At 41.2% G+C, this 18,999-nt stretch overlaps 1 protein-coding gene across 2 annotated transcripts in view; it reads left to right on the forward strand.

The window, feature by feature from the left end:
- Positions 1 to 18,999, forward strand: part of camk2g2 (calcium/calmodulin-dependent protein kinase (CaM kinase) II gamma 2) — a 70,458-nt gene that overhangs the window by 12,162 nt on the left and 39,297 nt on the right. For both annotated transcript variants that reach the window (XM_083775471.1, XM_083775472.1), the window contains exons 3-4: positions 6,726 to 6,785; positions 18,722 to 18,776. In XM_083775471.1, the coding sequence (XP_083631597.1) occupies positions 6,726 to 6,785; positions 18,722 to 18,776 (115 nt within the window). The remainder of the gene's footprint in view (positions 1 to 6,725; positions 6,786 to 18,721; positions 18,777 to 18,999) is intronic.

Below are 18,999 nucleotides of genomic sequence, written 5' to 3' on the forward strand. Positions count from 1 at the left end.
GGGGGGGGGTGGCTGTCGCTCCGCAATCCGTTCTCTGTCCTAGACATATTATAGCTCTATGAAATACACCAGTCTGTTTAGGCCATGCCATATACCTGTATGGCCGCTGCATGGCTTCAAACATTGTGGAGGTTCTATTCTTAACATTAGAGGTCCAGAGTTTAATATAGATAATTGCATTATTATTAATTTGCTCTGCCTTGAGTTAAGTCTACTCTACTGTCTTGTGGAATAAGACTTTGTAGAACAAAAGGTATAGCAAAGAAACACAGGAAGAGGAAATGACATGCGACGGAGAGAAAAAGAGAACAGACAGAGTGAATGAATTTAAAATGTTATTTATATTTTTAACCCAGTACTGTGTACTGTACGGTACCTCTACTTCAAGGGGTAGAGGTGCAGATCTACAAGTAGGTCTGCTATTTTTGAAAAATCGAAGAACGACTGACATAGAAACATAGCTCTTTCAGAAAACTGTCAGGATGTAGAAGACATTTTTTGAATCTGATCTCGGGTCAAAATGGGCTAAAAGTGAAAGTGTAAAAAAAAGAAAATCAAAGTCGCTAGAATAGAAACAAAGCGGCACACGTTTCTCCCAGCTGCCAGCGGAACTTTACCACGCCGCGCCAAGAGGTCAGGATGTCTAGGCGATAAAAAAAGTAATGACAAGTAGTCGTTTGCTGCCTCACATGCATCACTAGCTGTATGTTCCAGCATTATGCAGGAAGTGGTGAGGAAATAGTCATACCTCTAAAAGTGTTGAAACAGACTTCCTTGACTTGCAAAACACAACGTTAAATATCTGTGGTGTTTATTCGTGTGTGTGTGTGTGTGTGTGTGTGTGTGTGTGTGTGTGTGTGTTCAATTGAATTGACTGCAGAGTGAAACAAGGTGGGGGAATCACCGAATCAGTCAGATTTGATGACATTTCCCGTTTTCATCTGGTTTGGGGTTCTGTGACGTCTGTAACTATACCGATAATGATGTGAGCGTCCACACCGAAGAATGATGACTGTTCTGTAAAAGGTGTCGCCAAACCTGTGCCGCGTCGGAGCGCGCACACACAGAGAGGCAGAGAGCGAGTGTGAGTGGTCCTGAAAGACACATGCAATAGGATATATGTGACTACATTTGACTGAGGGACTGCCATTGGATTTTTTTTAATTTAATTTTTTTTTCATGCCATATGAAAGCAGGGAATCATAGCTTCAAATTGACATATTGGTTCAGTTTGACCCACCAGTTTTGGAGATATGGCCTATAGAGTATAATGTCTTGCAGAAAACAGCGAGTTGAGAAAACCGACTTGAAAGGTTCACTTCTGTGGTCTCTAACATTACACCTAGCTACATGATTAAGCATTTATTTCATATTTACATATTACATTTCAGCTCCGACACTTATTTCAGACATGCTCTAGTATGTGAAGAGTCTGCCTGTGCTATTAACTCATTTTAAAAGCTGGACTTTGCGCGATGGCAGTCTCTCAGTCAAATCTGGTCACATATGGATAATCTGACTGATTATTATAAGAAGGTGAGATTATTAGATGTAGCCTATACCAGGGGTAATACTAGATAGATACAGATAGCGTTATAGCTTCTCATAATCCTCTCCTCATCTCCGTTCATACTTTACGGTATAACTCATTGATGTGATGCCAAAGGAAGACCGATTTGCGATTACAAACAAACTGATACTGCAAATATCTACCCAACGTGTAGTTGAGCTTGTAGATATTACTTTTACTATTTCCTTTATTTCTGCACGCCATTGCACAACGAATATATTCCACAGGGTTAAGTGGTTAATCAGGCTAATCGATTTTGTCAATTGTAAAAAAAACATATTTGCAAGTTTCCTGTCCTGTTATATAATAATAAATAAATGAAAAACTGCTTCTCGATTATTCAATTTTCCTCCATGAGCAAGATGAAAATATCTGTGTTTCGTCAAACTGTGACACGTTGTGAGCTTCTGCTATTTTCAGCAAGTGTAAAAACAGTCATTACGACGGCATCAAGGCCCGCCAAAATACATTTTGTTCGACTACATCAACTGTAGATTTAGTCGACTGAAAATCTCATGACATTTAGTCGACTAAAACTAGACTAGCACCAAAACATTCCAGGTGACAAAAATGTGACTAAAACTAAATTAAAACTATTCAAGAGTCTATGACTAAAACTAAAATAAAAAATGTGTTGCCAAAAACAACTAGTGCTCTGTCTCAGTGCGACTGTGAGGCCATGCCAGGTCATCTTCAATCGGGGGCCATAAGCTGGAGGAGGATTGTATCTATTTATAGTGTCTATCGGTCTGCTCTCTGGGACACGCACGCTCACCCAAGTCTCTCCCCCCCAACCCCCCGTCTGTCTGTCTGTCTGTCTGTCTGTCTGTCTGTCTGTCTGTCTGTCTGTCTGTCTGTCTGTCTGTCTGTCTGTCTGTCTGTTCTATCTGCCTGCCTGCCTGCCTAGACGGTATCCAATTTATTTCCCCTTTCCCACCCAAATGCAATTGTGATGACAATTAATCTAGTGTCTTCACAAAGTTGTTAAATCGAATCAACACTATTGGCTTTCCTCATGAGCGCGCGCACGCACACACACACACACACACACACACACACACACACACACACACACACACACACACACACACACACACACACACACACACACACACACACACACACACACACACACACACACACACACACAGAGAGATCATATTGGCCCAAGGATTAAATGAGTGACATTTGAGTGTTTTAAGCTGTGCCCTGCCACAGAGACCACAGATGCCTGTCTTACCTAACCGCATTAGCGGTTGACACTTTATACACACACACACACACACACACACACACGCACACACACACACACACACACACACACACTGTAGGCACTAGAAACAGACTTGCGATGGTGCGGCGGCATGCTTGCACACAGTATACTGTATTATAAAATGCTTGTTACTGTAGCATGAATGGTGCAGTTTGTTACAATAAGGTCCTGTCTGTTATGCTAAAAAGGCAGTACAGTGGTGGGTCGCCAGGTTGGACGAATTAGAGGATGGAAGAGCAATACATGGAAACCTGACTCACTGTGGATTCAGGTTTCTCTGTCTCCATCATTCCCTCGTCATGAGACATGTTTCTCACGGAGCCACTGCTAACTGATATTCCGGCAGGTTTTTTGTTGTTGTTGCTTGGACTTGTGTTGCGACCTTGTGTATCTCTGAATGACTGAATGACTGGACTAAAGGAAGCCATGACTTCTGTTAGTTTTGCTTTGCTGGTTTTTACAGTAGCTCTGGACTTATTTGCCATTTTGTCTGTATGTCTCTCTATACATGCACTGTGCGTGCGTGTGTGCGCAATTGCGCATGCATGCCAAAACCCACGGGGAAGACCGTTGACTGCCTACCCGCTGTGCTGCTATATTGTATCACAACATAATGTTATATCGTTTACCTAAATGGCGTTATATTAACTTTTTCATTCAGAAATTACTTTGGACAATGTGGAAAACTTTACTTAAACATGCAGAGTGTCGCATTACTTTACCTGGGTTACATCACCTTCTGACATTTCAATATGTTTTGACATGAACTAATAAGTTGTGTTTTGTTTCATTAGTGCGAGAATGACAAAATAGGCTACAGCTTGTTGTTGCTCCGCTGCTGCTGCTGCTCTGAACACACAGTAACGGTAAATATACCAAGGACGCGAAGCAGTTTATAAACCACAGTCGGTGACATGTCCCTGATGTGTCCTTGGTATTTTCATTCACCGCTGTTTAGAAAATCCTGGTGACGGTCAGGAAAACGTAGGATCCCCTTCTCGCGTACCAGTGGGACGTGCCGGTCTGCGGACCGGTGGTTGGGGTAAACAAGCATAGATCATTTTTCTTTCATGCAGCAGTGATGTGGTACTAAATGATCTCCATCAGTCCGTCCATCTGTCCATTCACCTTCTTTGAACAGAGCAGCAGACGGGTGAGGCAGACAGATAGGAAGCGATAGATAGATACATTGAATATGATGATGCAGCTTGCTGGGCTGGCGGCCATCACTCCAATTCAATCAGTCTATAAGTGCTGTGTATTCCCCCACTCATGAACTTATGTCACAGTATCTCCTGGAAAAAGATCTGCATGTTTGTTTGTGTTTGTTTACACAATCCTACTTTATCCTACTTCCCTCCTATAATAATATTTATTATTATCATCAATAATGCGAATAATAATGCAAATTTTAAAATGAAGAATGAAGAAAACTGTCCTGTCTGTGCTGTGTGATCATCCATGCATTGTCTCCTTGGTGTGTGTTGACCAACGGATCTGAGCTTGCACATGGACATTGGCCATTGGTGTAAGCAGGGAACCGGGAACTATTCATGTGTTTATTTGTGTCTATCTGAAGGTTTCAGACAGTTGGTGAGTGTTGGACAGTACAGTAGTATTTCTTTCAGAACTCTATTGGTGTTTCAAGTAACTTTCTATGGAGCTTGCGGTCAACGCCGCCTACTATCCACCAGCATAATGAAGCGATCATCGACGGCCACTGCTATAAAATAAATAGACCTGTTTTCACAGGCAGGTGCTGCTTCCCAGAATACAAGCGGCCAAACCAGGCCTATTAAATCTCTGAGGCAAAAGAAAATGCAATGTCAATGTCCACAGAATGCTTTGATATCTAAACATGCTGTTCATGGAGATTCGGGACAAGGGCGTAGTGTTGAATTTGGGTCCAGAAAGGTTATTCTCAGCTGGTGTCATTCAGCACTCCATGTCTGAGTTATCTACTTAGTTGTAAATCATCTATTTTCACACCTGTGTGCAACTCAGTATAACTCAGGGTCCCCCCCCCCCCTCCCTATGAAGTCATGACTCAATGTAGTAGATAACACGATGTTGACAATGTAGTGGAGGACTATAGACTGTAAAACAATATGGACAAAGCCTTCGCCGGTTCTGATATGGACGTAAAATGAAGCCAGTCAGTCCTTGTATTATAAATCGCCATCTTTCAAGATCCGTTTTGGCCCAGCTGGCCATTGGCTGGCCCAGACAACGAGGCGGGACTTCCCCCCCTTCTTCTTAGTTGGTTTTTATTTTGACTCGAACGGGGGGGTGGCTCCCGTTCATAGACTGTAACGGTAGCCACGCCCCTCAGAACATACGCAACATTTTGGTCATGTACAGAGGCGGTAGCAGGCACTGCACTGACGGCAGGATTAGCATTCAGAACCAGAGCCAGTGGCGTGCACAGACATTTAGAGGGGCAGGTGCTCAAGTGAAAAAAGGGCACCTTGTGCAGCGCATTTTGGTGCTTTAGCTATTGAAAAATAGCAGATCTACAAGCTCATAGCGCGCCACCGAGTGGTGCGCTACGAGCTTGTAGGTCTGCTATTTTCTTTTTTATCGAAGAACCACTGACATAGAAACATAGCTTTAGATTGTGGGGGCCTAAATAATATAGTAGAAGCGTTTTTTTTATCAAGATTTGATCAATGTCACCGCATGGTCCACACACTACAAATTAAGAAAAAAAATATATTTTTTTTTTCTTTTTTAAGAGCAAAATTGCCAAAAGGGCAAGGGGTGCTCTAGCACCCCCTAGTGTCTATCTGTGCACGCCACTGACCAGAGCATCGGCTCAACGTTCCTTGCTGCTGCACATGGCAGCTGATGTTGCCAGGTGTGTGAGAAATGTTGCATTCTATTGTATCAAGGAGAGACCACTTATTTAACAAGTGGCATTATGTTGATATGTATTATGTAAAGTTTCAGACTCCACCTCTGTATTCAACTCTGGTCTATGCAAAAGTATATAATGTCTCGAAAAGATCCAATGTTAAAGTAGTCTTAGCGGGCTGGCCATCAAGGTGGTCAGTCTGTCGTGTGCTCTGCAGGCCGGCATGGCCGCAGGAAGGAAGCTATGCTATTTTGTCATTCTGGACTTTGTCTGTGATTGAATAAATACAACTCCGATGGTTCTTCTTCTTCAGACAGACAGACAGACAGACAGACAGACCAAATTCCCAGTTTGTCTCTCTCTCGCATGTTCATCATTTCTAACTGAAAACAGCCATTTCAGAGATTTTCATTATGAATTAACTGCGTCTGTCTGTGTAAAATAGTTAGTGAAATTTGAAATAACAGTATAATAAAAGTATTTTTTAAGATTAGGTATGGTGGTGTACTCTGTACATTGTATAGGCTCCCATGACGTCTGAAGTTAACGATGTGGGACTTTCCGCCGTCTTTCCCAGAAAGTCATGGGTGCAGAGGAGGAGGAGGAGGTCACTGATTTTGTGTATTGTAAAAGGCAAAGGAATACAGCCAAATGCTACTATAATGCCAGCCAAATGTGATGTTCTCTTTGGTTATGTACTGGGACATATCAAAACGAGAGCAGCATGAATCCCTTTGGGGGAAATCAATGGCAGTGAATGTTTATCATTCGTCAACATCCTTTTTTACAAGAAATACCCCCCACAGAATCGTTCAGAGAATTTAAATGCGGACATAGCTTGTATTTTTTTATGTACCGGTATGCCTGTGTTTTAGCCTAAGATGTCAATTTCTTCTTTAACCCATTTTGGGGCGGGAACCCCTTTTGGTGTCTTAAACATTATATTATAAATGTAGCTATTGAAAAAATAGCAGATCTACAAGCTTCACGTCTCACCTGCCCCTCTCTCTTTGTGTCCGTTTCTACAGATCATCAGAAACTCGAACGAGAGGCCAGAATCTGTCGTCTGCTCAAACACCCAAACATAGGTGAGTCCTGTTCAGTGTTGTTTTTGGCAGCAAATTTCTATTTTAGTTTAGTCATAGTCTTTGGACTGAAACTTCATTTAGTTTTAGTCACATTTTAGTCACCTGGAATGTCTTAGTAGTAGTCTAGTTTTAGTCGACTAAATGTCATAAGATTTTAGTCGACTAAATCTACAGTTGATTTAGTCGACTAAAATGTATTTTGGCGGGTCTTGATGCCGTCGTAATGAGTGTTTTTACACTTGCTGAAAATAGCCGATCTACAAGCTCACAACGCGTCGCAGCGCGACGTGTTTTCAGCATGCAACCAAGTGTAAAATTACTTATACTGGATCTCTTGTCCACTAGTCCCTTCCTAACATTTTAGTCTAGTTTTTATTTGTCGACGAAATTGTCAGTATATTTAGTCTTAGTTTTAGTCATCGTAGCTTAGTTTTAATTTAGTTTCCATTTGTTTTTGTCAGTGAAAATAGGTAGTCGTCTTAGTTTTAGTCGACGAAAACAACACTGGTCCTGTTCTACTACTACCTACAGTAGCTTATGACATAATCAAGACATCTCCGAATCATGATACGTCTGGGGGAAATCTTTTGGAGAACCACTGGTAATACGCCTACGGCCAGACGGACCGCCCCGATATTTGCATTGGCTCTGTGAAACCGTACAACATTTTCTGAATCATCCTGAATATCCTCTGCTAAGTAAAGCAAGCATTTAGCTGCTTTATGACTTTTACAACCACATACAAACCAGGCCCACCTGTCACATTTGTGAGGTAACGGAAGAACTAGACCGTGAGCCAGGACCCCATTTTTGGGGTCATTTGTACCGAAGGGGGGATTAATTCTCATAGTGATTTTTGGGAAGGTATACACCCCTAGTGCTAGAAAAAATGTGATAGCATTGCACTGGTGGTAGCTTTCTGTGTGTTATCACTCCATTTATAACCCCATGCTAAAAGACAGTTTTCAAATTCCGAATGAAGCATTCTACTTCAAATTCATGTTTCTATCTGGTTATTGACCCCCTTTCTTTAAAAAATGGTGAGGATATAGCCCATACTATATATTTTACAAAAAAGTTGTTAAAAATAGTATCTTCAGCAATAATATCTATGACAGGCAGTGACAGAATAGTGATAGAACTAGGCTATACTTTGCTCAGATGACAAACCTCCCCGAGAAGAATCCTTCCGTGTATGAGGCCTTCAAGACAGGGCAGTTCTCAGTGCAGCTGTCTAGCAACAACCCCTTTGGGCGGATTCCTGTGGACCAGGCTACTGAAGTCACAATTAACAAAGACACCCAGACTCCAGGAGGCACATCACGGTTCAGCCTGAATGCTGGAGCTGTCCAGCGTTACTACATAACAGCTGAGCACCGCAGTTCATTCCTGGGACAGTTAAGGGAAATGGTGCAAGGCAACAAATCTCAGCTTTGTCACACAGACTTACAGCGCTCACGAATCCAGAAAGACGAGGAAGCAGTTTCAGCAGTGGTTAGCCTCATACATGGATGGGTCAACCCATTTGCAGAGAAGCGGGACCTCATTAGTATATCTACGGCAAAGGCAGCACCAAGGGAAATAGCATCTGATCTGATGAAGGCATGTGAGATCGGTGAAAAATGCTATGCAACTTTTAAGAAAGAGAGACTAGAGGAAGACCCACCAGAAAAGAAATTCCATGACCCACTGAAAACCAACAAGCTGAAAACATTCAGTGACATGTGTAAGAAGAGAGAAGTGAAATCAAGTGGGAGGGCGATCATACTGAAAGCAGACAGATCTTTGTTTGGACGCATCATAGTGATGGCACAAGGGCGCAGCATATTATTTCTCATCCCCTTGGACCATTGCCTTGGGCTCTGTCCACACCAGATGGATTACTGAGAAAGACAAATAAAGCTACTTTGGCCACCACCTTGCAGAAAAATGTAGCCGTGGCCGAGCAACTCCCAGCAAACTCTGCTACAGTGGTTGATGGTATGAACTTGGTCCAAAGAGTGAAAGGTGATCAAGTTACTTTCAAAGATGTCGCCACAACAATACTGAGCATGGCCCTCAGGGAAGGCAGTCAGAGTAACATAATTGATGTTGTGTTCGACACATACTGTACAAGGATAATTCCATCAAAAACAGTGAGAGATCTCAACGGGGTGAACAGACAGGCCATGAGTTGCAATGTATCACCAGTACACAGATGGTGAGGCAGTGGAGGAGCTTCTTGACCAAAGTCAGCAACAAAACCAGTCTCATTAAATTCATTGTGCATGAATGGAGGAATGCAGAATATAGATCAAAGCTACAGGGAAAGATTCTTTATGCAACTGTGAATGACACATGTTACAGAATTACGTCCCAAGACAGTGAGGAGGTGTCTGCTCTTCAATGTCAACAAGAAGAAGCAGATGGTCGCCTACTTCTCCATGCTGCCCATGCCACAAGAGAGGAATACCAGTATGTAGTCATCTGCTCAGAAGACACTGATGTTTTCATTATGTCTTTAGCATTCTGTGACAGGATTACGGCCCCACTGTTCCAGAAATGTGGCACAAGAACCCGTACAAGGCTTGTAGACATCAGGAAAGTTGCTGCCTCTGTTGGCTTGGAGGTTTGTAGGGCTCTCATTGGGTTGCATGCATATACTGGATGTGACACTGTAAGTGCCTTTGCAGGCAAAGGGAAAACAAGTGCCCTAAAACTTCTCACCAGCAACAGGGAAATGCAGGACACATTATTTGAGTTGGGTACGGAATGGGACCTTTCCCCAGAACTGATGGACAAACTAGAGGTATTTACATGTCTCATGTATGTCCCAAAAGCCTCAACCACCAAGATCAATGAGCTCAGGTATCATCTTTTCTGTGCCAAAAAAGGTGAAATTGAAAGTCATCAACTCCCACCATGTAAGGACTGTTTAACAAAACATGCACAGCGAGCTAACTACCAGGCTGGTATATGGAGAAGATGCTTGGAGCAGGACCCACAAGTTCCCAGCCTTGTTGGCAGAGGATGGAAGATGGAGAGAGAAGGGGAATCTGAACAGTTGGTGGTGCACTGGATGGAAGGCCAGCCTGCACCTGATGCTGTCCTGGATCTACTGGCCTGTAACTGTACAAAGAAATGTTCACTCCCAAAATGTGTGTGTGTTGCAAATGGCCTCAAGTGTACTGACATGTGTAGACTGGCAGACTGTGAGAACCAGGCATCCACCTCAGAGAGTGTGGAAAGTTCAGATGAAGACGTTGAAGACTTGGACAATGATTTTGATTATTAGGCTGTGAAGGTATGGACAGCAAAGTAAACTGCAGTTGTCACTGTAGAAATTTCAAACAAAACTTGATGAAAAAAAGCCAAAAAAAAGAAAATAAAATAAAAGTATAAAACAACAAAGACAAAAAATATTTATATAAAAAGAAAAATCCCAAAAAACATATATATAAATATATATAGGGGGCTAGCGGTGCTGAGCCTTCTCGTGGCGGCCCTGTTTTCACAAATTTTACAGTAGCCTACCACACACTCAATAATTGCTAATTTATGCTAATTGTTGTTATTGCAATTTATAAACTGTGTTCGCTTCTCGTGTTTGCGCGTCTTACTTGTCTTTACTTTAGACATGTATACCATCACAAAAATCACTTTGAGCATTAGTCCCCTAGGTGGTACAGACCAACCCCCCTTGCTCATATGGCCATTTTAAGCCCCTCAGCCATATTAGATATTGAAAATGACGCCTTTCTGGAAAATATATTTTACTAGATTTTAACTATGTTCTCAAGCATACCTAAAGGTACCAGAATCAATTGGAAAAAACATTTTGTATATTTTATTTTAGGGGGTTAAGTTGTATGTTTTCATATATTGACCCATGTAATTTTCGCCTATTGTTGTATAATAAAATGCATGATAACACCAATAAAGCTACCTCTGGTGCAATGCTATCACATATTTTCTGACTCTAGACATGTATACCTTCACAAAAATCACTATGAGCATTAATCCCCCAAATGGTACAAACAAACCCCCCTGGCTCACGGTCTAAACGGAACAATTGCATTATTGCCCGAGAGGGTGAGCTTTACTGTGATTTATTGTTGCGCCAGCGATGCAGTCAGGAACAAGTCTTTAGCCGAGTTCCGCAGGCATAAATGAACATGGGCTCTAAAATAATAATAATTGCGCTGCCCCTTAAGTGTCCTCCTGCACTGGGTGGAAGAGGGCCCTCTGAGTTACAAATTGATACATGAACATTGATGATTTTACTGTGTAGAGATTGTGGAAGAAGGGACATCCGCACACTGCCACTTGCTAGTTCAGAGCAATTTTATTGAGCAACGTTTCGGTCTTGCGACCTTCCTCAGGCTTAATTCAAGAATGGGCTGACATTGTCACTCAATACATTTCAGGAAGTGTGAACAACCATTAAAAATGCATGTAATAAAAAGTAAGGTGCAGTGTTTCTGTGAACATTCCTCATATATATCATTGAAAATAACAGTTTACAATAATACAGGGGGAAAAAAAGAATTATACATAAATGTCATGCCATACAACATACAAGGAAGACATACAGTAAAATAAGCAAATAAATGTCAAATGTAAGATCCTACTCTGTCCGAAAGAGTGGAAAAGAATAAGAAAAAGAATAAAAACATTGCACCTAAAGTGCCTATAGTACCGGCTGGACAAGAAGTTCAGATCAACATTTTCTATAGCATAACATTCAATAGTAGTTCATCATTAAGCCCTTTGGGGTGTAAGGTTTGTATAGTGTGGATCCAGTAGGCATCACGTTGTTTTAAAAGGGCATCGTGGTTACCACCTCTTCTTGGAAGTTTGACTTGTTCTATATTATACCAATGAAGCGGAAAGTAGAGATGTCATGTTTAAGGTCATTGAAATGCACTGCAACAGGGTATTCACGGTCGTTTCTTCTGATCAAACTCTTATGTTCACTCATTCTCTGTTTTAACTGTCTAGTAGTTTTGCCTATGTATGCTAAACCACAGGGACATTTGATCATATACACCACATGGGTTGACACACAAGTAACAATGTTATTGATCTTGAACTTCTTGCCAGTATGAGGATGGTTAAAAAAGGAGGTCTTATGTGTATTACCACACTGTGCACAATGACTAGGGATGCACCGATCCAGCTTTTTGGCATTCGATACCGATTTCGATACATGGGGGTCCAGTATCTGCCGATACAGAGTACCGATCCGATACCCTATGTCTAATGTATAATGTAATGTATTGAATACATTATTATATATATTATATATAATAATATAATATATATTATTAACACGTGGATTAATAATATTGGTCAACCATGGCGATTTAACAGGGTTTAACATTCTAAGTACAAATAAAAGCTGTGCAGTATTATGCACTTTCATAGTTTTTAAAATGTTTATTCTTTTTATTATTATTATGCCTATAATTATTATAATAATTATTATTATTATTTTAGGTTTATAATCCATAGTTACTATGCATAATTATATTATGCCTATAATTATTATAATAATAATTATTATTTTAGGTTTATAATCCATAGTTACTATGTATAATATTATTATTATTATTATTATTATTATTATACATAGTAACTATGGATTATAAACCAGCTAGGCCTACACATAAAAGGAAAGTTGTAAAGCACAACCACAATTTAATTTCTTTCTGATGATAGTCAACCACATCATTTTGGTTTCTATTCCTTATTTATAACTCTAGTTAATGTTCTATTCAGATATTATTCAATGCTTCATGGCCAGCATTAGCCCCATATGTTCCCTCTCCCTACGCACATTCTGTAGCTACTGTGGGCCAGCATACTCAAAGTACTATTATTATTTTAATATTCGGAATCCCCGCACGCACGCACGCGCACACACGCACACACGCACGCGCACACACACACACACACACACACACACACACACACACACACACACACGGTAACGATCGTGTTGCTGCAACGTTAGCTTGCTAGCCTAGCAGTGTTGTGTTTTTGCTACTGTTGATAGCTTTAGCAGCTATCGCTAACATGAGGAACAGCAACAACAAGTAGGATGTAATTGAATGGGGGATTTTGCAACTGACGTCCTCTTTGGCTCTCCGTGTTCATCTGATTCTTTATCTTACATAAAGAAATACGAGCGACCTGTTAAAGAAGTTAAGAACACAGCGGGGGGACAGAAGTGACAGAACGAGAATGAGCGCAGCCCCTCCTCTCCCTCACCTCAACTTTCAAGGCTCAGGAGGGAGCGGGCTGAGGGAGCCTGGGGACTGTTTGACTGTGCGCTGTGCACTGGGCAGACAGGAGCATGTCTCAAGTTCCAACGGGAGAACGGAGCGGCAACTGGATCGGATAATGGATCGGCCCATTGCCACCGATACCCGATCTAGAATTTTAGCTCCGGATCGGCGCCGATCTCCGATACGAGTATCGGATCGGCGCATCCCTAACAATGACCACATGGATCATTTCCTTGTGGGAGTGGACTTAACAGGGTCTGTCTGAGTGAGACCTGGGGAGATTGAAAGTCAGAGTGTACAAGCTGGTCTTTTAGATTCTTACCCTGTTTAAAGGAGAATAGGGGTGGGTATTTGAATAGTGTAGCCAATTCAGGGTCAGAAGTTAAAATATGCCAATTTTGTTTAAAAATAGCTTTTATTCTATGTGAATAAGGAGAATATGTGGTTACACATGTGACCGAAAACTTCTTCTCTTTTTTCTGAGTTGTTTTCAAAAGCTCAGAACGAGGTTTATTTAAAGCTAATGTGTACGTTTTATCAATACATTCAAGTGAATGACCTCTTTCAACAAACTTGGCTTTCATCTCAGACGATTTATCAATAAAATCCTCATTAGAGGAACAAACTCTTCTCAGTCTGTAAAACTGACTAATGGATAAAGACTTAATGAGAGCGGGGGGTGGTTACTGGTGGCCAATAATAAAATATTACGATCTGTTTCTTTCTGATAGAGGGTTGTAGACAGGTTACCTTCATTCACTACTATCCACATATCTAGGAAGTGTACTCTTGCTTGGCTACATTCCATAGTGAATTTGAGATTAGAGTCAAAGCCATTCAATAATGTCAAAAAATGTTGAACTTCCTCTAAGCCACCTTTAAAGACACAGCATATATCATCAATGTATCTATACCATTTAATAATGTTTTGTTTGTACATGTTTTTTTCAGAGTTGTAGAAATATTTCTCTTCAAAATGTCCCATGAACAGATTGGCAAAATTGGGCGCAAAGATGGAACCCATGGATGTACCAGATACTTGTAAATGAAAATCATTGTCAAAACTAAAATAGTTGTATTTCAACACACACATTTCTAGGAGGCTAGATCAATGATAAATTGATTGGGTGGTATGCTTGTGTTGTCTCGACTGGCTAAAACTGTGTAGAGATTGAAATTAACAAGAAAAAAAATCAAGATATCGGAATTGCTCATTACTATAATAGTGCAGGTCTTAACTCATTGGCATTTTTTTCAGTAGAAGATACATTCCGTTTGTCAAGCGACACGGCACACTTAATTAAGATAGTGTAATCTAGGTACCCTCACAAAAAACATGCAGTAATCCTGGTCTCTAAACTGCCTCCCCCTGGCCAGCCGGGGCGCCTGATGGAGGGGAAAGGAACTGGTTGGAATAACGTGTTCCTTCCACGCGCTACGTCCAACCAGGGAAACTCCCCCCTGTCAGGTGCAAAGGAGCAACTTGGACACTCAGGCATGAAGGAAGCATGAGTTCAAGTCCGTTGCTCTCCCCAGGTTGGGTGTGTAGAGCCCAGGATAGAGCCCTGCACGGGCCTAAAATACAGTCCCCGGCCCGGGGCCCCGTGGAGTTAAGGCCCGTCCGGCCCTAAGCCCGTTGGTAAAGTCCAGAAACGGCCCGGGCCCGGCCCGGAAGCCCGACATATTTTTATTTAATATTTCAAGCATGCGTGCTGCCGCCGCGGTCGCTCTATTGGTGCACGGACGCAGCAGCAGCAGCTACTGACTCACAGCACTATATCGCTCTGATAAACTCACATTAAGGAACAAGAAGTCAATAACACACAGACATCACACTAAAAAGTAGCCTACTTAATTATAGTTTTATACAGTAGCTGCTGCACGTGCACTGTCAATCAGCGCAACGCGTTGTGAGCTTGCAGATCGGCTATCGCGGACTCACGCTGCATTATAAAACCCAGAGTAGACGGACAATAATAAGAACACTTACGTTTATGTATCTGCAGTTTCTGCAATGTACAAATCCAACTTTGTTTAGTGTGGTAATAATGTTCCCGCTGTATTTATTCTGTCAGAGGAGAGCCGTAGCATAGGCTACTTAGTACTCGGTGTGTGTGTGTGTGTGTGTGTGTGTGTGTGTGTGTGTGTGTGTGTACAGCTGCGCTGCACAATAATTAGGAGAGAGAGAGGACGAGAGTTTATAGGCGCGGAGCGAGAGAGATGGAATGTAAAACACGTTGTTTCAAAGTCTTTATAATTTTGACCAGATTTTAGTGTGCTTGTGTGTGTGTGTGTGTGTTTGTGCGTGCGTGTGTGTGGAGCAAACATCAGCATGCTGCCGCGCTGCTTAAGCAAGTCCAGTCTGGGTGAAATTCACATCAGAAAATTAATATAACGGCGCGTGAGCCCGCCCGGCCCTGGGCCCGTTGGGCAGTGACAAAGTCGGCCCGGGCCCGGCCCGTTTTGGTGGGCCGGGCCGGGCCGGGCTTGCAGGTCTCTAGCCCAGGATCACATTAGATGATTGACACAGGGGTGAAAAATGGGTTACAAAATCGTGGGATAAAAAAAAAATATATTTAAAAAAAAAGATAACATAATCTACCTACAGTGTTGGTTTCTTTCTCTCCATCTTTCACCATCTCTATCTTCTCTTTTGTCTATCTCTCCGTATGTCTTCCTCTCTCTCTAACCTCTGCCGACACGATAACGATTGTACATGCCTACCTCTCTGGTTGCCTGGCAACAGGTGAAGGCTTCCACTGTATGTTTGACCGCTGACAGGGAGGAAATAAAGAACGGGGAGGGGGAGGTGAACCTCACAGGAATGTAATCGCACAGCTATTTCAAAGTAATCGCGGCCATGCTGTTTCTTCTCCCCCCCCCCCCCCCCCCTTTTTCTTTTTTCCAGAGAGCTTCCCCGCACATCAGGTGTGGAACGTTGTTATTTCTCCCCACATGATTTAGATGTTTAGATGCATTGGACGGCAACCAAAGTATGTTCATATAATTGGTCCTCACTAATGCTCATGATAAAATGGTACACTTTTGAAATCACTTAAGTTGTACTTAAGATCTGCTAAAACATATCTTAAATATATTTTTTCTATACTTTTTAACCCTTTTGTGACAAAAACAATAGTGTTAAATTGAAAATATACTTCCAGTATCCCAAGTATACTTTTTCCGATGAGTGAAAACCATACTTATATTATATTTATAGTGTATTTTTATAGTGTATTATAAGTGTATATCAAGTATTAAATAAATACATTTAAAATATACTACCAATGTGTTAATACAATAACATAACAAACTAATGTGCTTAAAATATACTATCAATGCATTAGAAATATACTTTTATTAGTATAACAAATATAAATTGAGTATGTAATAAATGCATTTTAAGTATTTGATAGTATATTGAAACTAATGCAAGTATATTTCAAATTAATGAATTTTATACTCCAAATAAATTGTAAGCATTATATATATATATATATATATATATATATATATATATATATATATATATATACTTCTAAAAAGTATAAATTTGCATATATTTGCATTATAACTCTTTGTTGGAGCAACCATGTTACTATACATATGAATGGGAAAAGGGGAGAGAGACTGACCAAACAAACAGACATTTAGACTCATGGTTTTACTAAAAAAACTAAAACAACATAAATCACCAAAGAAAACTCTACAACAAAACCCTAAACACAATGACCCATAACATAACTTCAGTATACATTCTAATATTCAAATAATAACACAAATAAGAACAATAACACACTCCCATTTCACCTGGCAGTATTTATAGCACATTAGTACTTAATATACTTAAACTTAATATACTGAAAGTTTATACTTGTATTGTATTAAAAATACAATCTACAAATATATTTACTTAAAATATGCTAAGAGTGCATTTAAAAAAATACAATCTACAAATATATTTACTTAAAATATGCTAAGAGTGCATTTAAAATAATACAATCTACAAATATATTTACTCAAAATATGCTAAGAGTGCATTTAAAAAAATACAATCTACAAATATATTTTGAATTATTATATTAAAGTATATCTTACAATAAATGCATGTTCAGGAGAACTTGCTATGAATATATTGCTAATGGACTTAAAATATAATCATCACAAATGTATTTGTGATTATATGTATTTAAGTTAGACAAAAGTAATAACATAAAATGAATGCACTCATGAAAAGCATATTTTCATACTATTTGAAATATATTTCTCATTTGGTACACTTATCACAAATGTGTTAAGTGATTTGGGAATGAATACTAGTTCCACAATGGAGCTTCCCAGCCGTCTGAGACCGGTTTCCTTTGCCATCATGCAGAAACTCAGTAATAACTTTATGAGCTCAGCAGTGAACACAACAGTAGCTGAGACATACTGAGCTTGTCCTGTTGTTCTGGTGTACCGCACTGCCACTGCATTCGATACTGAGATTGTTGACATAACGCCCAAGCAATACAATTTGAACAAAAGACTCACAGGTCTGTTGTTAGCCATCGTTGTTCCTTTGTCGTGGATCGGGGCGGCGGGGGTCCCCGGAGCTGCGGTCTGCCTGTGCATGAGGCACCGGTCCTGGGCGGAGAGAGCCGGACAAAAGACTCACGGGTCCGTCGTTAGCTATCATTCTTTTGTTGTGGAACGGGGCTGCGACAATGGGGTTATCAGAGGGTTGGTTCATCTCGATGCCTTCTCATTTTTGTAGCTCGAGTCATCCATTATATATCCTATGTCCTGTCATACTGCTGACGTCACCAGTCCATATATAGTCCTGTAGCAAGTCCTCAAAAAAGGAGGACTGTAGCATGCTGTAATAATGAAACTTGTATTTTCCTTTTTTCAAAGTTTGGCGCCTATGGCCGGCCCCACATGCCGGTCTGCGAACATGTTATGAACGGTCAGCCGGTCCGTGGGAATAGAAAGGTTGGGACACGGGGAGAACATGCAAACTCCACACAGAAAGGCCCTTTCACCAAACCCCACCTAGGGTAGGGGCACTGACGACGTGGAGGAGAGAACACACTACTAGGGCCTTAAGCAACTAGTCGACTAGTTTACTAGTCCACTAAGTCGACCTTGCTGGTACTAGTTGACTAGTTGATTTTTTCCCCCATTTTTGTAGGCCTCAAGATCAGGTAGATTATAGTTATAGTCACCAATGTACACAGTTTTTAAATCTAAAACAGTGTAGATTAACACACCCCAAGAGCGTGCCCAGGTGAATCGAACCAAAGACCTTCTATCTGTGAGGCGACAGCGCTACCGACTGCGCAAGCGTGCCCCCTAAAACACCTTGAATTGAATAGAGATATGGAGGGAGGGAGAGATAGACAAAGAGAGAGAGAGAGAGAATATCACGAGATAATTGTAATGTATTCACACTAGCTCACAGCTGTGTTTAATCTGCTTTCATACTGACCAGTGATCAATCACGCACATACGCAAACACGTACATAAACGCACGCGCCCACGCAGAAGGGACAGTTCCTCTGAGGTGAGGGTTCATTCATGGGAGGCTGTGCTTTGGAGAAAGATTTTAATGTTTTATTTTACAAGGTTATTACCGAATTTAGCAATGCCTAATTCAACTCGGTCCCTCTGTCTGCTTCCCGTCAGTACGACTCCATGACAGTATCTCAGAAGAAGGCTTCCATTACCTTGTGTTTGACCTGTAAGTATGCACGCACGCACGCACGCACGCACACACGCACGCACGCACGCACGCACGCACGCACGCACGCACCACACACACACACACACACACACACACACACACACACACACACACACACACACACACACACACACACACACACACACAGACAGACACACAGAGAGCTTGTAGATCAGCTATTTTTGGTGAATGTTCCCCAGAATAGGTTTGCTGTTGTGCA

This window comes from Protomyctophum parallelum, assembly GCF_964188405.1.
Source record: "Protomyctophum parallelum genome assembly, chromosome: 10".
In the NCBI taxonomy this organism is placed as follows: domain Eukaryota; kingdom Metazoa; phylum Chordata; class Actinopteri; order Myctophiformes; family Myctophidae; genus Protomyctophum; species Protomyctophum parallelum.